The sequence below is a fragment of the Orycteropus afer genome, unplaced genomic scaffold (assembly GCF_000298275.1).
Source record: "Orycteropus afer afer isolate SDZICR_OR568_19922 unplaced genomic scaffold, OryAfe1.0 scaffold00248, whole genome shotgun sequence".
NCBI lineage: Eukaryota > Metazoa > Chordata > Mammalia > Tubulidentata > Orycteropodidae > Orycteropus > Orycteropus afer.
In genome coordinates this window covers 2,945,664-2,973,578 of record NW_006921835.1, presented here as the reverse complement: position 1 = coordinate 2,973,578, position 27,915 = coordinate 2,945,664, and the positions used below count along the sequence as shown (strand labels likewise).

Genomic DNA, 27,915 nt, shown 5'->3' with positions numbered 1-27,915 from the left:
TTCAGAATGACCCAAACCAGTCCACGTAAACTCACTCATGCCTAGGATATCGATCTTTATGTGTTCCATTTCATTTTTGACAACTTTCAATTTTCCTAGATTCATACTTCGTCCATTCCATTTTCCCATTATTGGATATTTGCACCTGTTTCTTCCCATTTTGAATTGTGCCACATCAACAAATGGAGGTCCAGAAAGCTTTACTCTATCCACGTCATTAAGGTTGACTCTACTTTGAGGAGGCAGCACTTCCCCAGTTGTATTTTGAGTGCCTTTCAACCTGAGAGGCTCATCTTTCCAGCACTATATCGGACAAAGTTTCAGGGCTATTCATAAAGTCTTCCAGCACTATATCAGACAGTGTTTCACTGCTATTTGTAAGGTTTTTAGTGGCCTATTCTTTCAGAAGTGGATGGCCCCTTCCTTCTTTATCTGTTTTCGTCTGGAAGCTCTGTTGTAATGTGTCTAGCATGACCCTGCTGCTATTCAAAATACTAGTGGCATAGGCTGTAACCTCACAGGCACACACAACCACTACAGTACAACAGACTGACAGATGAGTGGTGGATCAGCAACATACAGAAAAAACTCACTGCCATTGAGTCAATTCCAACTCCTAGCAACCCCTCCTTGGGTTTCTAAGGCAGTATCGCTACAGAAGTAGATTGCCCAGTCTTCCTAGATTGCCCAGTCTTCCTTCTGAGGAGTGGCTAGTGGGTTTGAACTGTCAGCCTTCTGGTTAGTAGTCACATGCCTTAGGTACTACGCTACTAGAGCTCCCATTAAAAAAAAAACAAAACAAAAAAATGAAACTCAACTGCTGTCGAGTTGGTTCCGACTCATAGTGACCCCTCCGGTTCCGGAGGCGGTATCTCTATGGAAGTAGATTGCCCAGTCTTCCTTCCAAGGAGTGCCCATAAGGAGTGTTAAATATGGTGGCATGAATCCTCTGTCCTAATTATTTAAAATTATCTTTGTCATTCTTGGTTGTTTGATGTTTAAAAGTAGTTTGTCAGGTTCTACAAAATTCCAATTGGGATTTTGATTGTTTTTGTATTTAAAGTGTCTTTTATTTAACCAGTCTTGTGGGTGGACAGATAGGCTGTTTCCAATCATTTACTATCATAATCAGTGCTGCAGTGAACAACATAGTGCATGCTATTTTGTGTACACGTCAGAGAATATCTTTAGGATAACTGGTAAAATTAGAATTTGTTGATCAAATGTTACTTCCATTTAAAATTTTCGTAGATATTGCCCATTTGTACTTCAAAGAGCTAGAGCCAATTTATATTCCTACCCGTAATGTGAATTTTCACACACACTTGACAGTACAGATTATTATCAGCCTCTTTGATCATTTCCATTCTGACAAGTAAAATACAATACTCTTAGCTTTAATTTTCTTTTCTCTTATTATAGATGAAGTTCAGCATAAATTCAACTATTTAAATATTATTTGCATTACCTTTCTATTGAACATTTTCATTAAAATCATTTTATTTAAGGTTGTTTATTTGCCTTTTAATTTATATGTATATTAAAGAAATTAATCTTTGTTTTGTAAGAATATGCTTTTTTGTCCATCCTCACAAATACCATATTTCTCAATAGATTAAAATTTTGTAGAACATTTTGTTGTTTGATGAATTTTCATAGAAATTGTAATGGATAATTGAGCAAATATGTGTCAGTCAAATAAAATTTGCTTCTGTGTTAATCCAAAAGTTTTACCAATACTAACCTGAAAATTGGGAGCTCTGGTAGCATAGTGGCTAAGTCACTTGCCTGCTAACCAGACGGCTGGTGGTTCAAACCCACCAGCCACTCCTTGGAAGGAAGGTTGGGCAATCCTACTTCCGTAGTGATACTGCCTCGGAATCCCAAGGAGGGGTCGCTATGAGTCGGGGCCGACTCGACGGCACATAACAACAACAACAACAACAACCTGAAAATTTCCTTTTTTTTTTCTCTTGCATTGTATGGGAATTTTGAATTGTTTTCTATATATAAAATGTTTTACATTAATGTTCTCATTAATGAGAACTTCTTTCTTGTACCATATCACCCCTAGCTTTAAGAACTGTAGGGGAGCATTTGTTCTCTTTTTGTATACACATACCTATCAAGCTGTATATTTCATGCTTTGTCATTTATTTTCCTTTGTATCTTTCCTTAATAGTTCAACTTACCTGAAAATGTTAAAAGTCTGTAATATATCTTATGGTTCTCTAGAGAAAGAAACATAATCATTAAAAAATATGTATTTTATCTCTTATAGCTTTATCTATGTCTCTTCTTTGTAATCATATATTTTTTATATATAGTTATATATGTAGTTAACATGTATGTGATTTACGTGTATACATAAATACACACATATATGTACACATACATATACAGGTACAGAGAGAGAAATTGAATTTAAGGAGTTGGCTCATGACTCGACGGTAGTGCGTTTGGTTTTTGGTTTTGGCAAGTCACTAATCTGTATATTAAGCAGTACTCTGGAATATCTTACAGTCTTAGGTCCAAAATCCATAGGTGACAAGGCAGGAAACGCTAGCAGTTTTGTGTGTGAAATTGTTAGGCCAGATGACAGGCTAGAAATTCTGGCAGGATGCCTGTTTACAAACTTGAGGCAGAATCCTTCTCTCTTGGAAAACCTTCAACTAATTGGATGAGACCCAGCCATATAATGGAGGGTAATCTCCTTTACTTAAATTCAACTGATTGAGAGTTAATCATATGTGTAAAATACCTTCACAGCAACGTCTGGACTAATATTTGGCCAAACAACTGGACACCACAGCCTAGCCAAGGTGACACATAAAATTAACCAACACTCTCTCTCTGTCCATATATATATATTTCCCCCCTTCTGGGTACCATGTTGTGCTCACACTGGCTCCACAGAGCCAATTGTATGTAATACCACAGTTAGTGATACCATGTTAGAAGCCTGTAGTTAGCCATGTAAGAAGCTTGTAATTAGCCATTTTTGGAAATATACCAATATCTGAAAATGCTACAAATTAGCTTCCCCTCCACTCTTAGAGGAGCTCTGGTGGTGTAGTGCTGAAGGCATTTGACTGCTAACCAGAAGGCTAGGAGTTCAAATCCACCAACCACTCCTTGGAAGAAAGACTGGGCAACTTACTTCCATAGAGATACTGCCTCAGAAACCCAATGAGGAGTCACTGTGAGTTGAAACCACTGGACGGCGGTCCGTTTTTTTTTTTTTTTTTTCACCCTGAGAACCAGTTAAACATTTATCAGTACACCACTGCCAGACTGCCTAGACCCCACAACTTCCTTCTCGTGGCACTACATATGTGATGGTTATTTCCAAGGAGCACCCTAAAGATCTTAAATAAATATAAAATATATGTTGTTGTTGTTACGTGCTGTGGAGTCGGACCGACTCATAGTGACCCCTCCTTGGGTTTCCGAGGTGATATCACTATGGAAGTAGATTGCCCAACCTTCCTTCCGAGGAGTGGCTGGTATGTGTATATATATATATATATATATATATAATTTTTCTCATCCCTTATGTTTATTTAATATAAATTTGTGTGTGTATGTGTGTGTGTGTGTGTGTTTATTATTGTTATGTGCTGTGGAGTCAGACCCAACTCACAGCGACACCTCCTTGGGTTTCCGAGGCGGTATCCCTACGGAAGCAGATTGCCCTACCTTCCTATGTATTATGTATGTATGTATGTATGTATGTATGTATCTGTATCTATGAGCCCCATCAGCCACTCCTCAGAAGGGAGGTTGGGCAATCTACTTCCGTAGTGATACCGCCTCAGAAACCCAAGGAGGGGTCGCTGTGAGTTGGGTCCTACTCCATGGCACATAACAACAACAATACACACTCATGCACACACACATACACCAAAAAAACCTCCCAACTCACTGCCATCAAGTCGATTCTGACTCATAGCAACCCCTCCTTGGTTTTCCACGGTGGTATCTCTATGGAAGTATAGCCCAGTCTTCCTTCCAAGGAATGGCTGGTGGGTTTAAGCTGTCAGCCTTCTGCTTAGCAGTCAAATGCCTCAGGCACTATACCACCAGAGCTCCATATATATACATATATATACACATATATACATATATGTTATATACTTTATATAATATATGAACATACATCTATATAAAATAGTTTTAAGCTTTGCTGCTAACTTGGAGAATGTTGGTGCTATTGATAGAGTAGCAAAGGGAGAGGATGAGCTAAATAGATTATATATTCTGGATTTGTTAAATATGAAATGTTTGCTCTCTGTCAGTGTTGGTAGTTCTGAAAATCAGTTAATTGTAATGTGGCTAGCATTTTGGTGAGAAGTTGAGGTTAAGTAGTAGAATCAAAGAGTCAAAGCATAGGCAGACCCCAGATTACAAATGAGTTCTGTTTCTGTCTGACTTTAACTTGAATTTGTATATAAGTACAATAGTCAGGTATGGGTCATATCTAACATCACTAAGTCAAATATGTGTCTTAGTACATAGTATATAGTGTATCTTTCTATGCATATAAACATTAAAGAAATACTTCCAGATACACTAAAACAATAATAATGTTTTGATATGCATCTGCATCCCAAAGTAGTGCCCATTTGTTATTATGAGCTATTTTATGTACCTTGAATTTTTAATATTATAGGCTTTAAAGGAGCTGGTTCATAACTATGGGTTGCTTGTAAGTTGGATGTTTGTAAGCTGACAACTACTTGTATGGAAAAATGAGGAAAGTGGTAAGGTTTGAGTTGAGAAATAATTGTTGGGATGAAGTAAGAGTTCAGAGTCCTCTAGAAAGAGACAGAAACAGTATGGTATTCCAGAGAGGTAGGTGAAGAATATGTATATCTGCATTGTGGCCTCTCTGCAAGCCCTGATGGAGGAAGAAGTTTCAATAAAGGGGAGAATGAGGCTTGAACAAAGTCTTTTGAATTTGGTAAATGAGAAATCACTGAATCTATTCAAGAATACTGAAGTTCTGTGAAGGTGATGGGAGCTCTGGTAGCACAGTGCCTAAGGCACTTGACTGCTCACCAGAAAGCTGGCAGTTCAAACCCACCCACTGGCCACTCCCCAGAAGGAAGGTTGGGTAATCTACTTCTATAGTGATACTGCCTTGGAAACCCAAGGAGGGGTCACTATGGGTTGCATCCGACTCCACGGCAATGATTGTGTTTGCTTTATGAAGGTGATAGAGATCATAAGTAGATTATAGGAAGTTAAGTATTTATTGTATGTATTGTTTATACTTCATATACTTCCCAAAAGAGTAACTTTTAATATGAAATTACCAGGGAACAAAATAATTAAAAGATAGTGGTTAAAAACCAAGTAGATGGAGAAAAATAGATGTATTTGAGAAGAATAAGTTACTGTATTATAGCATTGAATTTATATTTAAGCTTTAGGAGACATAGTGTAAACGGAAATGCATTGGAAACTATCATTGATCAATAAATACAAGGTCATATCAAGAAGCACATTGTTTTGCCTGGCACTAATTTTGATTGCCATCCAGAATTTATCATATGAAACTTTATAGTATAAGGGATCATAAATTTGAAAATGGATTATGTTTTCTAAAACAAATTCTTTATATGTACATATTGAACGTATTATCTATCTATAGTGGCAAAAAATATGTATATCTGGTACTTGAGGGTGATAAGTTTGCTAAAAGCAAGAGACAGATGTATGGTCTGAGGCACGTAGTCTGTATATAGTCCTATGCAGCATTCAGTCACATTGAGTAATTGGAATGATAAATAGAAAAGGAGCTGGGATCACAACTGTACAGATGACCTAAATTCTGATATCTCAAATGCTGATATTTGGAGGACATCCAGGATTACCATTGACTACCTTTATGCCAATCAGGTGCTAGTACCAAGGCAGGAACATTAATTTCAGCTTCTGTGACTCTCTGAGAGTAGAATGGGAATCTGAATATATTCTTATATTAATTAGGATTGGTCCAGGAATTGAGGTGAATGGATTTGGATCTTGTATGTGAATTAGAGAAAGAAAGTACTGCAGAACAATTTTATTTTCAGTAAATAATGTATTGGAGTGAAAATTTTTTAAAGGCCATATATGTGAACTTTTTTATTGTGTAAATCTTTAGACCAGAAATTACCTTTTGCTTATGGTCTTAGAAGGAATCCTTATTCCATCTTAAATGGTTTACTTTTCTGGGCTAATAGTCTACTCTGTATCCTCACATGTGGATGAAAACATTTTGAGTATGATCTGGTAAGCTAAAATAAAATAGATCATTTTCATTCATTACTCCAAATATCCATCTCTAGGACAGAAATAAAGAATAAATGGAACTGTTTGAAAAATAATAAAAGCAGTAACAACAACAAAAATACAAAGACAACTTAACTTCTTGATTAAAGAGGTAAGTGAAGTTCATTACAAATTTACTGTATAATTTGTCATTTATCATTGTTCTCCTATGATTAAACATTTGACCAGAGATTTTATTTGATTCAATATAGGTAGTTATTTCTTGAGTAGTAATGTAGCAAACAGTTTCCACAGACCAGCTTTTCTGTAGATGAGGCTTACAACACCATTTTGATTTCTGGAATTTAGTTCTTTTTTCAGCCAGTGCATACTTAGGCCATATATATGCATTATGACAGCATAGAGAATGTTTATGGTAAAATGATGATGATGGGGGAAGCAGGATACTAAACTGTATAGGATGATTAGAAAAAAGAACCTAATTACTAACATGTGTGCTAGAATTTATAAGAATATATAAGATGTATATTATATATATATTAGAATATATAAGTTTAGCAGACAATATTTCTACATATGTATTTGTATGTGCTGTAAGAATGTCCATATATATAATAGAGCAAACAGGTGGCAAAGTTAAGATAACTTCTTAGCTATAGCCAACCACTCGGAAGGAGTGTGTTGTTAGGCCCATGGGTTTGGGACCATTGTCACAGGGCATATGAAGCTCAATTGACATAACATACTACACAAAAACATTGTTCTACATCCTACTTTGGGGAGTAGCGACTAGGGTCTTAAAAGCTTGCAGGTGGTCATCTGAGAAACAACAATTGGTCTCTCCTCATCTGGAACAAAGAAGAATGAAGAAAACCAAAGCTAGGTGGAAACAATTAGTCCAAGGGACTAGTGGACCATGTGAAATTCAGCCTGTACACTGAGACTAGAAGAACTGGGTGGTGCCTGGCTACCACTGTCACCCTCTTGGAAAGGGGTCAGTGTGGGAGAGCCTTGATAGAGTGAGAGAAGAATTTGGAACAAAACTCAAAATCATAAAAAAGACCAAAGTTACTGGTCTGATAGAGAGAGGCTGGTAAAACCCCCAAGACTGTGGTCCCTAGTCAGTCTTCAGGCCTGGAATTGAACTCACTTCCATGGCTTCCAGCCAAACAATAGGCGTAAAAGATAAATATTTACACCAGGTAGATTTGTTCCTTAGAACAGTGAACTGGGGGAGATGAGAAGGGCAATATTTACACAGGGAGGTAGCTCAGAGGGTAGGAATATATAGAAAAGAAGGACAAAGGGAAAAGGTAACCACAGAGAGGAAGTGGGAAGAGAGCTGTTATATTTTGGGGCAATCAGTGTCATGAAACAAAATGTGTATGAAGTTTTGTATGGAAAATGAATTTGCTCTGTAAACTTTTATCCAAATTATAATTTAGAAAAAATGTGCTAGAATTAAAAATACTATATTACTAGCTCTGTGTTTTATTCTTACTCTTTCCTTTTTCCCAATTTTTATTAATTTTAAGTAAAAATATTAAAAAAAAAAAAACCTATATGAGTGGGGGTAAATTTTGACAATTGGTTTTTGGGAGTAAAAATATGTATATAGATTTTATTTACATTTATGTGCAATACAATCAAATGCTGTGACATGATTGTTTAAATAATCTTAAAGTACAGTAAGAGGATCCCTGCATCACAATGATTTAAGAGTTCAGCTGCTAACCAGAAGGTGTTGGTTCTAACCCACCAGTTTCTCCTCCACAGGAAAAGAGACCTGGTGGTTTGCTTCCATAAAAATTGCTGCCTAAGAAACCCAATGAGGCAGTTCTACTCTGCCAGTAGGGTAACTATGAGTCAGAATTGACTCGATGGCATACAGTAACAACCAGAATAAAATATCCCATTCCAACTAAGCAGTGAGCTTGTTAACTCTGTACGAGTCAAAACACACTGGAAATGATGTGTTTAATACTGGATTCCACTTTTTAAAAGGGACATTGGTGATTCGTTTTGATTTTAAAATAATTTAAAAGCACGCCCCAAGTTATGAATGTTTGACTTAGGGACAACTCCTACTTGCCCTTTAATGTTATGTCAATTTACTGTGATTTTGAAACAAATGAACCAGCCCCTACTCTCAACAAATTCTTCATAATAATTACCTTTACTAGCTATACATGGGGAGCTCTGGTGGCATAATGCCTAAGGCATTTGACTGCTAACCAGAAGGCTGGCAGTTCAAACTCACCAGCCACTCCTTGGAAGGAAGGTTGGGCAATCTACTTCTGTAGTGATACCGCCTCGGAAACCCAAAGAAGGGTCGCTATGAGTCAGATACAACTTGATGGCAGTGCATTGCATTATTGTAGCTATACATGCAGCTTTTAAATCATTGAAAAGCTGTAAAGCATTTTCTTGCACGAAAGTTAAATGAGAACCACATGCATGTATTCCAACTCACTTATAAATTCTACTTAAAAGACATAAAGACACAGGAAGGGCTCCCATTCATAACCCAGGGACTCCCTGTATACAGCTACAGTAATCAAAATAGTGTGGTACTGAAATAACAATAGACACACAGACCAATGGAATAGAATTCAGAGTCCAGAAGTAAAGCCACATATCTGTGATCAAGTGATTTTTGAGAAGGATGCTAAACTCATTCTATGGGGAAAAAAAGAATCTCTTCAATGAATGGTACTGGGAAAATTGGTTTCCATGTGCATGAAAATGAAACAGGATATTTTCCTCACACAATACACAAAACCAAAATGAATTAGGGAACTAAGTGTGCAAACTAAAACCATAATATTTTTAGTAGAACAAATTGGCAACACAGGTCTAGCTTTCAAGAATGGATTATATAATAACAAAAGTGTGAACAGCAAAAGACAAATGGGACTTATTCATCAAAAGATTATAAAAAAAGTGAGAGGACAATCTATGAGAATACCTTTAGAAACTATATATCAGGGAAGAATCTAATAACCAGTAGATACATAAAACTTTGCCTCCTTGACAACAGCAAAACTAATAACCTAATCGTAAAATGGACGAAGGACTTGAATAAAGATTTCACCAAAGAAGATGTTCAAGTGAATAACAAATACATGAAAAGATCCTTGAGCTCATTAGCTGTCAGATGCAAATCAAAATCACAATGAGATACCATTTTACTCCACTAGAATGGGAGCTCTGGTGGTGTAGTGCTGAAGGCAGTTGACTGCTAACCAGGAAGTTCAAACCCACCAGCCACTCCTCAGAAGGAGGTCGGGCAATCTACTTCTGTAGTGATACCGCCTCAGAAACCCAAGGGAGTGTTGATGTGAGTTGGAGATGACTCAGTGCACATAACAACAACAAAAAACAACAGGATGGCTAAGAATAAAAATAATAATAACAAATTAACAAAAGTTGGTGAGGATATGAGAAATTCAAGCCTTTATCCATTGCTGGTGGGAATGCAAAATGATATAGCCCTTATAGAAATCAGTGTGCTAGTCCCTTAAAAAGTAGAAATAGAACTGCCATGCAATACACTAACTCCATTCTGAGGTATATACATGAAAAAACGCAAAAGCAGAGATTCAGAGACTTGTGTACCAGTGTTCATTGCAGCACTATTCACAGTGGCCAAAAAGTGGAAATAACCTTAATGCCCACCAGCAGATGAGTGAATAAACAAAATGTGGTACATACATACATTGGAATTCTACTCAGCTGGTAGGAGAAATGAAGTCTTGATACATGGAAACCCAAGGAGGGATCGCTATGAGTCAGGGCGACTCGACGGCACATAACAACAACAACAGTATGGATGGAACTTGAAGACATTGTGCTGAATGAAATAAACCAATTATAAAAGGACAAAAATCCTATGACCTCACTTATATAAAAAGACAAGAAAAGGCAAATACATAGAAACCTGAGTATATTAGTGGTTAGGTATGGGAGGGAGGGGGAAAGGATTAACAGTAATAAGATAATCACACTGATTAAGGGTAGGGTTGCACAACCAATCATGTAATTGATAAGTTGTATACATATAAAAAGTTGAATTGATAAAAGTTATGTGATATATACATATATTTGTATGTACATACATACGTGTGTTGTTGTTGTTGTTTATGTGCCGTTGAGTCGGACCCGACTCATAGCGACCCCTCCTTGGGTTTTCGAGGCAGTATTGCTACGGAAGTAGATTGTCCCATCTTCCTTCCGAGGAGTGGCTGGTTAGCAGTCAAGTGCCTTAGGCACTATGCTACCAGAGCTCCTATATATATACATACATATATACATATACATATATGTATACATATATATATATACATATACATATATGTATGTATATACAACAACAACAACAAACAAAGAATAGCTACTGAGGATCCTTATTTACAAGTAAATACCTCATAGGATTTGGTTCCTTGGTTTGGAGGTTTAGAATCATGGTTTCATGGGTGATCCAAGCTAATTGGCCTGATAATATGTTCACTGCTTCTATTCTACATTCTAGCAAATATAATAGTGCCTTGGGGTCCTAAAAGCTTGCAGTCAGCTTTCCAAGTCAAAACAGTTGGTCTGTTATTTGCCTGGATCAACAAAATAAGGAGAGTCGGGAATAGGACGAGGGTAGAAATGTGCGGCTAATTGCCTACGTGCATGAGTGCCTATTTTGCTGTGTGACCAGAAGAACTGAGTGATGCCTTGCTACCATTACTGAACATTTTGACCAAAGTTTCTATAGAACAATCCTGATTGAAGTCTCATGGACTCCAGACTTTTTGGAGCCAAGAGCTAAATGAACCCCTGAAACTGTTGCCCTGAGATAATCTTTAAACCTAATCTAAAATTACCCTGTAAAGTCTTCAGAAAACCATACAATAGTTTAATTAGTAAAAGTAGTCTACCTTGAGCATTTTGCTCTTTCAAGGTCTATCTATAGGGGACCAGACAGTCAACAACTACTCAAAATATTAGATAGGAAGCTTAGGAGGCAGTGAGTTTATGTTAGTGGGGGAGGGACAACTCAGAAAAGGAGGGAGACAATGGTTACACAACTTAAAGAATGTAATCAGTGTCACTGATTTGTGCATGTAGAAACTACTGAATTGGTGTATGTTCTGCTGTGTATATAAAAAAAGCAATACACTGCCGTTGAGTTGAATCTGACTCCTAGTGACCTCTCCTTGGGCTTCTGAGACAATATCACTATGGAAATGGATTGCCCAATCTTCCTTCTGAGGAGTGGCTGATGGGTTTGAACCACCAGCCTTCTGGTTAGCAGTCAAATGCCTTAGGCACTACAAAAATAAAATTAATTATAAATAAAGTGCCTACACGTCCTGATAACCGTTCCTCCCTCAAAATACATATCAAATAATTTTACTGAAATATACATGATACAAATTCACCTGTTTTCAGTGTACAATTGAATGGATTTTAGTAAGTTTTTCAAAATGTGCCCCAGTAAGGTGCCATGTGCTGGTTTATACTTAATGCCACTTAAATTATTATTATTTTTTGGCCAATTAATTTTTTTTAATTACCATAGATATAACTATTGTTATTGGGTAGAAGTTTAGAGAAGCACATTTTACCTTTCTTTCTCTGTCTTCATAAAAAGCATTGAAGCCAAATGATTATAGTGGCATTGTATTTTCTGCATATAATTCACCTATATATATAAAATGTGCGTAGCACGCATAGGAAACAAACATGCGAGGGCATTTTGTGGTTTACAAAATATATATATAAATTTTATATAAAGTTATATACAATTTTATAAAATGTGTGTGATTTGTATAAAAATACTGTGCTCTGCTCTCTGTGGTGCATGGGATGTTCCCCATGCATAGGATATTCTAGGGCTCTGATTTCCCATCACATATGCTTTATCTTTCTGTTTAACCACTGATCCTCCTCCTACTCTTCCTGATCTGCTGTGTATCACCAAAATCATTTTCTTATTGTTTCTTTTATTTGAATACATCCTCAGCCAGCCTGTTCTCAGCTTATTTCTTTAATTTTTTTCTCACTTTGTCCTGTTGAAGGTATCCTTCTTCATCCCTCCCACCTCTCTGGATTGCAAGGAAAAATTCCTTTTTATTTCCCCGAACTTTTATTTTAGTTTCTCCTATTATTTTTTATAGATTATTTACATGCAGTGGGAGACAGCAGAGTCTTAGCATGACATGATCACCCCACATAATCAAATCATAGTCTAGTTTGTTTAGGTATTATGAGATTTTATTTGTGGGAGAGAGAAGATGGTTGGAGAATATAAATTAGTACAAAGTGTCTGAGGCATTTGGCTGCTAACCAGAAGGCTGGCAGTTCAAACCCACCAGCCACTCTGTGGAAGGAAGACTGGACATTCTACTTCCATAAATATTTACTGTCTCAGAAACCCAAAGGGGGTTTCTATGAGTTAGAATCGACTCGATGGCAGTGAGTGAGTTTGGTTTTTTTTTCTTTTCTTTTTTTTGGTTTGTGTTCTGGCTCACCACAGATGAAGATTTTGTTTAGGTTTATTTATGCTTTTACAGTCTACAAATATAAAATAAAAAATAAAAGTTGAAATAATAATGTTTTACAAAAGTCTTCTAATTTTTCACAGTTTTTCAAATTTTAAGCAGGAGAAACATAGAAAAAAAAAGTCCTCATTAAAAATAAAAATTCATTAAAAATGAATCCTGATTCTTTGCTCCAGATAACAGAAAATAGGTGGTATAGGACATGAAATTACAGTGTTTTGAATAATCAGGGTTATATTGATTCATATAATCCACTATATTTTATTTTCACTTGCCAGGGAACATTATGTACTGTTCTTCATTATGTACTATTCTGCTAAAATAGTTTTTCCTTAATATCTAAAATGCATATTATATAAAATTTTATGTAAAATGCATTTTGATATAAAGTTAAGGCAGGTCTTCATCAAAATACCATTAATCTCAGTAAACCTGTTGGCCAAAGAAAAATATGTTAAAAATATAATTGCTTTATTTTGTTAATAGTGATGGGCTTAAATATATTGCAGACAGTCTAAATTAAAAATAAAGTTTGAAAACACAATGTGTAAAATATTACTAATTATAAATCTTATATGTTCTAAAAAATAAAATTTTATTTTTTCTGTATTTCATGGTTTTGTGTAGAGAATCTTAGCAGCTGTTACTATAATTCTGAAATACAGTATCCAGAATTCCATTTATTTAATAATATAATTGATACTTAAAAAATAAATTATATATATATATATATTCATATAGACAGGCAAACCTAATATTCTATTTTAATATTTTTTATTTAAAATCATAATGCATCTGTATTCATAGTATCTATAAATTGCAGTGAATGAATGTGAAGTCCAGAGGTAATTTTAATAGTTATCAAAGTGTTTCTATAAACTTTCTTTTAAATATTTTTTATGTATCATACCAGGAAAGGAAATAAATAGACAAAATGAAGAATTTTTTATTTCTCAATATTTAATTTAGATATCATATAGTTCCCCTTCACTTATTTGCCACCACCTTTTTTAAATGGAAAAAGTTTATGAGCAAAGATGAGAGTTACATGATTGATGTACGTTGTACTTTATAAAGACATGGTTTTTACAGTGTGATTAAAAATATATGATAACTTTAAAATTAGTATTTCAGTAGATACAAATTAATAAAATGTTTATTGATAATGATACTAATTTCTTTTAACTCCAGAACTTCTTTGTAGCTGTTATTGGAGCCTGATGCTTTCTGTATTGTATTGTTGTACTTAAATTTGTCTTCTGAACATTATATTAATATTTGAATTTGCAAATATACACATTTGTATGTACAGTTTACAGAATAATGTTTAAAAGTGTTACAGTCTAAAAGGAACAAAACAAGTCAATGTGTGGCACATTCTGTTAAGTACTTGGCTGGTAAATGAAAAGTTAACTCTTCAAATCCTCCTAGAGGAACCTTGAAAGAAAGACCTGACATTCTGTTTCTTAAAGGTCACTACCAAGAAAACACTATGGAGTGCTGGTCTATTCTGACACATGGATCACCATGAGTCAGAATTGACAGTGACAATTGATTAAAAAGAAATAAAAGTGACTGGGTTTCTCTTTATTTTTATTGTCATGTTTAAAATGTTTATCAGCTGATGGTAAATAGGGTTTTCACCAGGTAGAGGTTTTCAGCTTCCCTAGAAATATCTGCCCCATCGCTGCAGAGATAGGATTCAGAAGGTTGTCTAGGAACCTTGGCAAATTTTGTCATTCAAGTTATTCTGATGTACAATAAAGAACGAGAAACAAAACTAATTAGTATGAGTCAGTATAAAATAAAATATGAAAAATCTCCACTTAAATGATCAGGAGATGTGACAGAACACTTAACTGAATAGTTTGAATTACTGAAACATATATATATGTGTATATGTATATATATATATATATGTGTGTGTGTGTGTGTGTGTGTGTATTCTGACTATAGAATATAGTTTTTAACAAATGCAAGAAGTCATAAATTACACTTATTTCTATAACTTATTGATAATAAGTTAAACTTTACCTTGGATATGAATTAAAAAAAAAAAAAAAAACATTGTCATCAAGTTGAATTCTGATTCATAGCTACCCTATAGGACAGAGCAGAACTGGCCCAACAGGGTTCCAAGGCTGTAAATCTTTATAAAAGCAGAGTGCTACATCTTTCTTTGGTGGAGCAGCTGGTAGGTTCGAACCACTGACATTTTGGTTAGCAACTGAGCACTTAACCACTGTACCACCCTGTATTGTTTTATTATGTAATCTGCTTTATAAAATATTAAGGTTATTATATACCGGTAAATAAATACACTTGGCAAAGATGAATATTAATTCAATAAAGAATATATAAATATTAATGTTGTATATGGAAAAGATTGTTTATAAGATTATATAATTTTTTATATCATCCCAAACTAAAAAAAAAAAAAAAACAATGAAAACAGTTAAAAAATTAAATACATAAAATTACAATTAATTAAATAGAACTAAAAAAAATCATTTTCAGGCACATGAGTTGAGCATTAATTTAACCCTGGATGTCCTGACAGATAAGGAATGGAAATACTTTGGAGAAAGTTTCTTACTGTCTGATGAAAGGAACCATAGAGAATCATTTGGACTTTTTTTTTCCTTCTTGGTACTGATGATCTGACTAAGAAGTTAACCACTGACTGTTTTTTCACAATAAAAGAACCTTCATGTGAACGAGGTAAAAATTTATTTTATGGATCTGTAGATTTTATAGAACTTCTAGGATGAGAGAGGGAGCTCTGGTCATAGTGCCTAAGGCATTTGACTGCTAACCAGAAGGCTGGCAGTTCAAACCCACCAGCCATTCCTCAGGAGGAAGATTGGGCGATCTAGTTCTGTAGAGATACTTCGTGGAAACCCAAGGAGGGGTCGTTTAGGATTAGATAACTATGAAATATGTTCCCCAGATATTTGAGAATATAATCAAAGATGATAATATTTTGAAAACTCATTATATTTATATTATCAATATCCTTTTGGAAGGTTACATTTTATCTTCAGTATTTTATGATATAAAATACTTACATTAATAACACTCTATAGGCATCACTATGTGTCAGAAGCTGTTCTAAACGCTTTATGCCAACTCACTTATTTAATCTTCATAACAATTTTATGAGTTAAGTACTATTTACTATCCTCGTTTTACAAATGTGGAAACTGAGGCAAAGAGAAAATAAGTAACTCAAGGTTACACAGCTCAGAACATTTTGTATTTCAGATTTTTCTGTTTCTCCCTAGTTTATAAGCTTGAAAAATAACAAAAATAATTGAAACATAAAAGGTTACTTCTTTTAACTATAATCTCATTAGCTCTTTGAGATCAGGATCTTTTTTTTTCACAGCAAAGAACCTGGTACTTTGTGATGTTAAATAAATATTTGTTGATTTTAAAACAAAATGACAAAAGAATTAAAAAACTGATTTTGTTTTAGAGAGTGATAACTTAGAAAGATAAAGAATATTTATGTATGTAAAATTTGACTAAGTTGAAATAGTCAGCTATCTTTGTATCTGGTTAGAAAGACAGAAATATGATTAAAAAAAAAAAAAAATTAGGATAAATGGGAAGCTAACCAGAAGGCTGGTGGTTCAAATCCACCAGTCACTCCTCAGAAGAAAGATTGGGCAATCTACTTCCATAGTGATGTTGCCTCAGAAACCCAAGGAGGGATTGCTAAGAATTGGATCCGATTCAATGGCAGTGAGTTTGGTTTTTTTGGTGTATAGGAATAAGATGAAACCAAATCAACTCTACATAGCTTTAGTAAATCCATTTTTCTGGGGAAAAAAAAAATGAGTTCTGTGGAAGGTAATCCACAGAGATGGCACTGATGAACTATGCCTGTTCCTGGTATTCATGTCCTTGTATATCCATCTCCAAAATCAAAACTGGGCTGGAGTTGTGACTTCCTCTAACCAATAGAATGTGGCTAAGATAAAGCTGTGCCAATTGGATCAAAGCCTTAAGAATATTTAGCAGGGTCTGCTTTTTATTTTGGGAGCCCTTTGTCACCCATGTAGAATGCCTGGCCACCCCATTACAGAAACTCTATGAATAGATTACATGGAGAGGAAATGTAATGATAGAGGCCCATCTATCCTAGTATGCCTGTTGAACCCAGCCTTTCAAATATCCTTGACAAGGCATCTGATATGTTAATAATCCACCTTGTATGTGCCAGCTCAGTTGAAGCCATCAAGTATGGCAACTCCAGATGACATCACTTGTAGAATGAAATAGGAGAATTGGACACAAATTGAAATGATAACCTTGAGGATAAAAGTACCAGGACATAGCTAGTTCCTGTGAGTCAAAAGTCAGATATGGCACCATTCTACTTTTCCCCCATTTCTTGTGCCAGCCATTCTTCTCACATTACTCTTTAGGTTGGAGAATTCATTGCAGTGGTCATAGAGACCTCACAGAAACACCATATGTGCAATAACAATGTTAAAAGTAGGGAAGGATATAAACAAAAGTATAAAAAGGAAAATGCATAGAGCAATGACTGGGAGAGGTCCCTGGATCCTCAGTGTCTCAAAGGGACTTGCTTTGCTTCCTGGGAACCGATGGGCACTCTCATCAACCAGCAAACCTTTCGACCAGGAACTGTTCTGTGATATCTCTTGGTTGGCTCTGCTGTCAGTCACTCCTCTCAGATGGCTACCAGCTCCCTTACCTGGGATTTTGCTTTTACACTCTGATCCCAGTTTTGGAGGTTCTCAGTACAGGGCTGTGTCTAGAGGACATGTTTCCCTCCTAGCTTTCCTTGATTAAGAGGTCCCATCTGAGTCCCTACAATTTAGGGTTTTTATTAGTCACTAATAAAAGTCCAGTATGGGTAAAGATCAGTTACCAGGGAGGTCCCTCCAGCTAATCCATGTAAAAAGTCAACTACTGGGTGTGGCTACCTAGTCAAGGTAAAGGTCAGACCAGGGTTGTGTGTGGTGGTGATGGTGGGGGGAGGAAGGGGCAGCCAGTCAGTCTGTTAAAGGTAAGTTTCTTCCATCAGTAAATAGAAACAAAAAATCACTTTTGAATAATACCAGAGGAACTTCATTGATACCATGTTCAGATGACATATGGATAGCATTAATACAGAAAAATTTCATATAAAGAATTTTCTTGCAAGTTAATGTACCTACTGATATTAATAACTGTGCCATTAATTAGTTGGGAGTTCTGGTGGCACAGTGCCTAAGGCATTTGACTGCTAACCAGAAGGCTGGCGGTTCAAACCCACCAATCACTTCTTGGAAGGAAGATTGAGCAATCTGCTTCCATAGAGATATTGCCTCAGAAACCCAAGGAGGGGTTACTACGAGTCAGAAATGACTCAACTATTAACTAATTTAGTTGTTGGAAAATATGGTCTTGGTGATAGAAATGATGCCAGAGGTTGCATGATAGAATTTTGTAATACCAATGACTTCTTCATTGCAAATACCTTTTTTTTTTTTTTTTAACAATGTGAATAGCAGCTACACATATGGACCTTACCATATGGTCAACTGTATCTGTGGAAAGAGGTGATGGAGAGGCTCAATGTCTTCAGCCAAAACAAGCCCAGGAGCTGACTGTGGAACAGACCATCAATTGCTCATATGCAAGTGCAAGTTGAAGCTGAAGAAAATTAAAACAAGTCCATGAGAGACAAAATAAGACTTTGATTACATCCCACCTGAATTTAGAGACCATCTGAAGAATAGATTTGCTGAACTGAATACCAGTGACTGAAGACCAGACGAGTTGTGGGATGACTTCACTAAAATCATACATGAAGAAAGCAAATGATCATTAAAAGTACAGGAAATTAGCTTCTTAGAGACAACCAAACACCTTGAGAGAGAATCACTGGGCCTGTGGGCTTGGAGCTATTCAAAAAAAAAAAAAAAAAAAGGAAGAGAAGACAAAAATACATTTCAGAAGATGCTGAAACTTGTTCTTGAATGGAGAGCAACTAAAGCAAATGGAAGAAAAGACAAAATAAAAGGCTGAATAGAAAATTTCAGAAGGCAGCTTGAGACGAGTGAATAAAATGTGACAATGAAATGTGCAAAGACCTGGAGTTAGAAAACCAAAAGGGAAGAACATTCTCAGCATTTCTGAAGTAGAAATACTGAAGAAAAAAATTCAAGCCTCGAGTTACAATATTGAAGGTTTCTATGGGCAAAACATTGAATGATGCAGGAAGCATGAAAAGAAGATAGAAGGAATACACAGAGTCATTGTACCAAAAAGAATTGTTAATTTCAACTATTTCAGGATCAAGAACAAATGGTGTTGAAGGAGGAAGTCTAAACTACACTGAAGGAATTGGCAAAAAAAACAAGGCTCCAGGAATTGATGGAATACCTATTAAGATGTGTCAACAAGCACATGCAATCCTGGAGGCACATACACGTGTATGCCAAGAAATTTGGAAGACAGATACTTCGCTCTCTGACAGGAAGAGATCAATATTTGTGCCCATTCCAAAGAAATTCTGTGATCACATTCTGTGATCTAACATAATGTGGGAATTATTGAACAATATTGTTAATATTACACACAAATAAAATCTTGTTGAAGATAATTAAACAGTTACAGCAGTATATTTACAGGGAACTGCCAGAAATTCAAGCAGGATTCAAAAGAGGACATGGAACAAGGGATAACAGTGCTGATTTCAGATAAATTTTGGCTGAAAGCAAAGAATACCAGAAAGATATTTCTCTGTGTTTTATTGACTATGCAAAGGTATTAAACTGTGTGGATCGTTACAAATTACGGATAAAATTACAAAGAATGGGAATTTCAGAACATTTAATTGTGCTCATGAGGAACCTGTACCTAGACCAAAAGGCTATCATTCAAACAGAACAAGGGGGCATTGCATGGTTTAAAATCAGGAAAAGGTGTACCCGGTGTTGTATCCTTTCACCTTACTTATTCAGTCTGTATGCTGAGCAAATAATCCGAGTAGCCAGACTATATGAAGAAGAACACGGCATCAGAATTGGAGGATAATATGCAATATGCAGATGATACAACCTTGCTTGCTGAAACTGAAGATGACTTGAAGCACTTGCTGATGAAAATCAAGTAAGACAGTCTGCAGTATGGATTACACCTCAACATAAAAGAAAACGAAAATCTGTACAACTGGACCAATAAGCAGCATCGTGATAAATGTAGAAAAGATTGAAGTTGTCGGGGATTTCATTTTACTTGGATCCAGAGTCAACACCTGTGGAAGCAGTAGTCAGGAAATCAGATGTCATATTGCCTTTGGAAAATCTACTGCAAAAAACCTCTTTAAAGTGTTAAGAAGGTAAGTTGTCACTTTGAAGACTAAGGTGCATCCGACCCAAGCCATGGTATTTTCAATTGTCTCATATGCATATGAAAGCTGGACAATGAATAAGGAAGAAAAAAATAATTGATGCCTTTGAATTGTGTTGTTGACGAATATTGAAAATACTAGGGACTGCCAAAATTATGAATAAATCTGTCCTGGAAGAAATGCAACCTGAATTCTCCTGGGAAGTGAGAATGGCCAGACTTCATCTCACCTGCTTTGATCGTGCCAGAAGGGACTGTTGCCTGGAAAAGTATATCCTGCTTGTAAAGCAGAGGGTCAGCAAAAAAAGGGAAAGACTCTCAGCAAAACGGATAGACACAGTGGCTGCAGTGGTGATCTGAAATACAGCAAAGATTATGAGAAAGGCACAGGACTGGGGAGTGTTCTGTTGTGCCTGTGGTCACTATGAATTGGAGCTAAAGCGATGGCACCTAACAGCAACAACACTATTAACTAAGTACAATTTAATAACACTAATTATCAACTTCTGAGTTAGAGTCTCTGAAAACAAATGTTAGGGAGAAGATCACAAAGAATTATCAAAACAAAGTATTCGATATTAAATAATCAGTATGAAAAATAAACACATTGAAAGAAAATAAGTTACAAAATGCTAAATTTGTGTACTGTTATGGGGAGGAAAGATGTAATGCCAGCTTTAACTTTATGTAAAGAAATAAGATCTCTGCTTTTCTATGCTGATTTGTGTTCATTATTCAAAGGTGGTGTTGTCCATTTATGAGCTAAAAAAGAATAAAAACATTTCTTTTGGTATCGCACTCTCATTTTTCATGTTTCTTGGAGAATAGTTACTGGCTGCAAAAAATTGATTTTGTTGCTGAAACTTTTGAGCACTTAATCGTCTGTCTTGAGGGATCCTAGTTTGTAGCTCAGATATGGTCTCTCATAAGCCCTTGTGACACACTGCTCTAGAGTTAGCTTATCTTTAGGCTGAACTGGCAAAATAGGTCTTTGAAGGGAGAACCTCAGAAAAGACTTTCTAAGGTCTCTTCTATTTTGGGAGTCCAAATGATAGGATACACTTTAGACACTGCCCTACATCAAGGCTTACCATTCAGTGCATTTCATTGTTTAACAGTTTATTTTAAACTAAATTATTATACCAGCTATACTGAGGTATAGTTTTGCTTGTTTGTGTTTAATTGTTTTTCCTAGAGGTGACATTTTCATCTCACCTGTTTCACAGAATCCCATACCCCGTGTGGTAGTTCAGTTGGTGTGTCAACTTGGCTGGGCCTGGTTGAGTAGCTGGGCAGCTGGTTATAGTATTCCCCATGAAGAGACTGGTAATGAACTCCATGGTGGAATCTACTGTGAGCAGTAGATTCCTTAGGGAATGTGGTCTACTTCCTGTATATAAGCAGGAGCTTTGGGGAATGGTCTCTAGCATATGGCAAGCTTGGACCCTGCATGTAGCTGTGTCGTTCTTCAGCAGCCTGCCATGCTCTGCCAATCCTGGGACTTACAATGGACTTGAGTTAATGGCTTGCCATGTGGTTTGGTAGCATCACGACTGTGCCTTTTTACTTGTCAACCTTGGGCTTGGCAGCCTCAGCAGCCAGCAGCTGTCTGAGTAAAGACAAGCCTCTACCTTCAGTGGGCTGGGAGCTGGAGGCAGAGCTGAAGCCCAAGGCTGAAGGGCATTCACCCAGCCCCTAGAGCCTGGCACTTTGAATGCAAACTTAAACCCTCCAAATTGTAAGAATAAATTCTTGTTTGTTAAAGCCATCCCTTTTGTGGTATATTCTTGTCAGAGCGGCACTAGGTACCAGAACACCCTGTAAGTATTCTACAGAAGTAAAGTTTTGCTCCCTCTTACTGATTAGTTTTATTGGTTAGGGCAGTGATACCTGTTTGAGTAGTAGTTATATAAATGTTACATGTTTATGATGCTTTGGGATATGGACATTAATATCTATAATACTTAAGTATTATAGATACTCTTTTTTAAATTTTACTTTTCAGCCAATTTTTAGTCTTATTATATTTTAGCAAAATTTTGTTTTGTTTTTCAGATAGATTTATTTTTAAAGTTGGAAGAATAAGTTTTTGTAAGTGATTTTCCATTTTTCTTAGATGTTTCACGGAACAATTATGAAAGAGCTAACCATCCATGAAGAATGGAGTCACTACAATGAGAGCATGGTAGAAGATCAAAAAGACTTTGTTTTCGTGAAGTTCAATGGCCTTCATTTAAAATCTATGGAAAATTTACAATCCTGTATCTCTCTCAGAGTATGCATCTTCTCAAACAATTTCATTACAGATATACAGCCACTTGAAAATTGTTTAAAATTAATCAAACTTGATCTCCATGGAAATCAGGTAAGCAACACATCATTTCAGATATTTGCGCATAAATAAAATTTATAGTAAGCATTTATATTATCTTTCTATAATAGTTCTCCCAGAAAATCTATCTAAAATATAAACAAAAAATTAAAAAAAAAATATAAAGTGTATAAAAACACAAAATTGGCAATGTAAGCAAAATTAAAATGTATAAACAGAGTTATTTGGTATATTTTATACATTCAGATGCTTGGTCTAGATTAAGATTGCTTTTGATTCCTTAATTCTTTATGTAATAAAACTATTTTAGAAAAATTTAAAGAGTCGCCTTACTACAAAGGAGATTTTACTGAATGGAAGTACATATACTTATAACTACTCCAGTAATGATTATTCCAAATGCCCAGTGTGTCATATTTTGCCACCAGTTATCATTTGAATAACTGGAAATTCCCTGTGTTTGTTTATTAATTGAAAATTTGCTATTTGAGAAAATGTGAATTTTAGATATAAATGTCTATGCCCCATGCAGGTTATAGGAAACTAATATTTCAATGTGATGTATTTTTATTAATATTATTTCAGATAAAGAATCTACCAGGAACCAAATTTTGGATTGGATTGAAGAACCTAAAACTCCTCTATCTCCATAACAATGGGTTTGTGAAGTTAAAGAATATATGTGTATTATCTGCCTGTTCTAACCTCATTGCCCTCACTATGTTCGATTGTCCAGTAAGCCTTAAAAAAGGATACAGACATGTTCTTGTTAATAGTATATGGTCTCTTAAAGCACTGGATCATCATGTGATTTCTGATGAAGAAATAATTCAGAACTGGCATCTTCCTGAAAGATTCAGAACATGTAATGACCGACTTTCCTTTAATTTCTGCCCTTCTTTGAGAAAGGTATTTGACTTTCTTAGCATTTCATTTTACATAAATTTATAGATGTAAGATTTTAGCTTTTAAGTTTCATACCTAAATTATTTAAGCTGATTAATATTTCTGTATTATTCATATAAAATGCCATAATGCAGTCAACATATTAGTATTAGCCTGGTATCAGAACATTTTAAAAAGCTTATGTATCTACTGCATAAAAAATTTAAAAAAATATTTAGCCTAAAAGTGTCAAATTATAGAGGAGCTATATATATTTTAGGAGCTCTGGTGGCATAGTGCCTAAGTCATTTGACTGCTAACCAGAAGGTTGATGGCTTAAACCGACCTGCCACTTCATGGAAGGAAGATAGGGCAATCTACTCCAATAAAGATTTACTGCCTTGGAAACCCAGTGAGTGTTGTTGCTATGAGTTGGAATCAACTCAGTGCTAGTGAGTTTGGTTTTTAGTATAAATATATTTAATTGAAAGTGGTATCTCTAACATACAGGTTTCTGATATTTGGGTGATTCCATTGGGAAAGATTTGATTTTTTAAAAAATACCTTAATAGACAATTTGGATTATTATTGGAAGAGAATAAAAATATTCAAATCCTAAACAATTAGATGATATACTGGCATGATCAAACCATAATTATATGTTGACTTTTCAAATCTTGTAAAAAGTGATTAGAAAACTTGATATCCAGTTGTAGGTTATAGAATACTTGTTGTTGTTGTTGTTATATACCGTCGAGTCAGACCCGACTCATAGTGACCCTTCCTTGGGTTTCTGAGGCAGTATCACTATGGAAGTAGGATTGCCCAGCCTTCCTTCCGAGGAGTGGCTGGTGGGTTTGAACCGCCAGCCTTCTGGTTAGCAGTCAAGTGCTTTAGCCACTATGCTACCAGAGCTCCTATAGAATACTTAAATGATAGGTAAAAACATAAGAAAACATGCTTCATGATAAATGAATAGTTGTCAGATGAATAAAAATAAGAGTTAAAGATGTAAAACATTAGGTGTTAAACACAAAAAAATATGCCTTATGCAACAATGTTTATAATATGTTCAGTATATATACATATAAATTCATATGTATATATAGAACATTTGAGGATGAATAGAAAGTCATTTTGAGTACTGAACACATCTCAAAAGGTAAACAATGAACAATGATTATTCTCTAGTACGAGAAAGCTGCAGATTAGGAAGTTGGGAGATTTCTCTATAAGAAAAAAACAAGAATAAATTAATGATTTTTATAATAATAGGAAGAAACAAAAAAAAAGAATACTTAAAAAAATAAAAGGTCATCGTATTTAAGTCTGAGTGTTTTATCCTGGCCCCTAAAGGAAGAATTTCATTTAGGTATTAGAGATATATGGTATTGTGCAATCAAAGGTAACAATATATATAACCTTTTTAAAGACAGAAGAATGATGTTCATGTAAGCAAATAATAGGCTATTAGGGGATGAGTATTAAGAAGGAACTTGGATTACTGAGGAATTTAGACATCTTTCTGAATGTAACGAAGATTTATTGAAGTTATTTGAGTAGAAATACTAGAATGATTTTCTGTTAATAGGTGCACTATGAATAAAGGATATTGGCAAAGTTCTTTCAAAAAAGAAGATTAATCCAGTTTTTAGCTAGTAGGTTTTTGGAGGGGGAGCAGTTAAGACCAATGAAGATAGGTGAGAAATGATGTGATTAGGGTTTATATAGGCAGATAGACTGCTAACCAGAAGGCTGGCGGTTCAACAGCCACTCCTCGGAAGGAAGGTTGGACAATCTACTTCTGTAGTGATACTGCCTCGGAAACCCAAGGAGGGGTCGCTATGAGTCAGGGCCGACTCCACGGCACATAACAACAACAACATAGGCAGATAGAAGTGCCAGTGAAGAAAGAAGACAGTGCAAAATAGTTGATGGGCAGTAAAGGCCAGTGTAGTAGGCACTTTAATTATTTAATTCATTCATGTATTCACCAAATACATATTGAGTAGCTAATGGGCCTTAGGGAGCTCTGGTAGCATAGTGGCTGAGACACTTGCCTGCTAACCAGATGGCTGGCGGTTCAAACCTACCAGCCACTCCTCGGAAGGAAGGTTGGGCAATCCTACTTCCGTAGTGATACTGCCTCGGAAACCCAAGGAGGGGTCGCTATGAGTCGGGGCCGACTCCATGGCACATAATAACAACAACAACAACAACAACAAATGGGCCTTAAGGATTGAGTGGTTAAGCAATATTGACAAAATTTTTGCTTTTATGAAGTCTAGTGGGAAAAGGTACATAACTGAAAAAACAATGAAACAAAATCATAATATTTTATATAGTGTTTATTCCTAAAGAAAAGAAAATAAGGCAATAATATAGATTGAAAGGAGTAGATACTTAGGTTACTTTAGTTAAGACCTTTCTGAAAAATATACTGTATTTACTCTTTATGATATCCTTTAATGTGGAAGGTGCTATTATGTCACAGATAAAAATGAAGCTTAGTGAGGTTTAAGAACTTATACAGTATCTGACAAATTCAACTAGTTTCTTGGTTTCAAAGTCCTACAGTCAACACTGCGTAAATAATAGTGCAAAAATTTTATAGGAGCTATTAAACAACTAACTAAATGTGGGTGGAGAAGAATATAAGAGGAAAGTCCCCTCTTAATAATTTGAACCTGGGTTAAAAAAAATAATTAATGGAAATGGCGATGTTTAAAAGGTTTTTGTGGAAAGTTGAGTTTGGTCATGTTTATATGCGGTAGTTTATTGACTAAGAGATATCAACAAGGCAGATAGTGAATTGTTATTCAGATATAGTGTTCTGGTCTTGAGATGTAAATCTGGTAGTCATTTTCTTGAAGTCATAGTTGAAGCTAAGCTCTCTCAGAAAAATATAGGGATCAAAAAGAACTAAAAGATAAAAATAGAGCCATTGGACACAGTCTCGTTTTGTCGGTAGAGAACAGTGTAACCAAGGAGGACAACAGAGAATTCATCCCAGGAAGAACATGGCTATTATCACTTAGGTTAAGGGAAATGAGAGATTAAAAAATGAACAATGTTTTTAAAGAGTCAAGGAAAATTTGCACGGAAAAAAATAACTTAGAAAGGCTTTTATGATGAAAAATGTTACTATGTCTTTGGAGTTTTAATAGCTTGCAGGGGGTAGGCAATAAATAAGGATAGATATTTACTTAATAATGCTTGAAATATATCTTTTAGAGCATTTCATCACACTTATTATTAATGAGTTATAAATATATTAAGAAAACTGAAAATAATAATGAACTTCGTAATTGTCCATGCCATTTTAAAAGTAAGTGTTGTAAATTTTTTTATCAGGAGGGCATATGTGGAAATTAAAGGAACATATGCTCATTTTTAAAGAGATAAATTTAGTATTGTAATTTAAACTTGGGCCCCATAGCATGACAAAAATATCCTGACAGAGTTTTTTTATCTTTAGTTTTGACATAGAATTATTTCTGGGCTTCGAGAGCAAAATTGGAGGTTTCTTGAGGGAGGATTCAGCCTCCAGACCATAAATAGATATCTTGCCATGGTAACTCCATGTGTTGTAGTGTAGAACTGCTTTGTATGATTTTCTTGGCTGTAATATTTATGGAAGGAGATCGGAGATGTCTAGGCCTGCCTTCTACAACACTACTAGGGGTTCAAACCATCAATCTTTAGGTTAGTAGTCAAGCACTAGCCATTTACACCATCCAGGGTTACATGTATCTGTGAGCACATTTGCTTCTTAAACAGAGTACATTTAATTTTTAAAATTAGTATCTGTTATTAAGGAAGAAGATATTTGTGCCTATCACAGTAGTAATGAGACATTCTTCCTTCTCCTGGGTGGTAAGAGAAGAGGCCTCATAGAAATCAAAACTTTTACCATTGCCCAGTTGTTTTGAAGCCACCCCCAAAGTAATGTCAATGAAATCTATGGAGAGATAAAACTCCTAACCCTACCAAGCAGTAACAAGGAGCACTTCTTCCATTGGGGACCAATGGAGGGAAAGTGGGGAACCTGGGCTTTTACTTCTACCTGGCAGTAACAAGATGATGACCCATTTCATCTGATGGAGCATTGTCAAGGAACATCAACTGAAACAGAAGGTTTACATAACATCACAGTCTTGTAACAATATGGAAATACTTAGATTTCAATTAAAAAAATTACTCATCATATTAAGAACTAGGAAGACTTCAAACTAAGTGATAAAAGGCAACAGATGGATGACAAAAATGTCCTAATTAGATAATAAAGATTTTAAAGCAGCCATAAGGAGCTCTGGTGGCATAGTGCCTAAAGCATTTGACTGCTAACAAGAAGGCTGGTGGTTCAAATCCACCAGCCACTCCTTGGAAGGAAGACTGGACAATCTACTTCTGTAGAGATACTGCCTTGGAAATCAAAGGAGGGGTCACAGTGAGTCAGAATCAACTTGATGGCAGTGAGTTTTTTTTTTTTTTTTT

The 27,915-nt window shown here is 35.5% G+C and overlaps 1 protein-coding gene across 1 annotated transcript in view; it reads left to right on the top strand.

The window, feature by feature from the left end:
* The first annotated feature begins 22,317 nt into the window (after positions 1-22,317).
* LRRIQ3 (leucine rich repeats and IQ motif containing 3) overlaps positions 22,318-27,915 on the top strand; it is a 343,148-nt gene continuing 337,550 nt past the window's right edge. Inside the window, exons 1-2 of the mRNA XM_007949630.1 lie at positions 22,318-22,566; positions 23,119-23,442. Of these exons, the coding sequence (XP_007947821.1) occupies positions 22,318-22,566; positions 23,119-23,442 (573 nt within the window). The remainder of the gene's footprint in view (positions 22,567-23,118; positions 23,443-27,915) is intronic.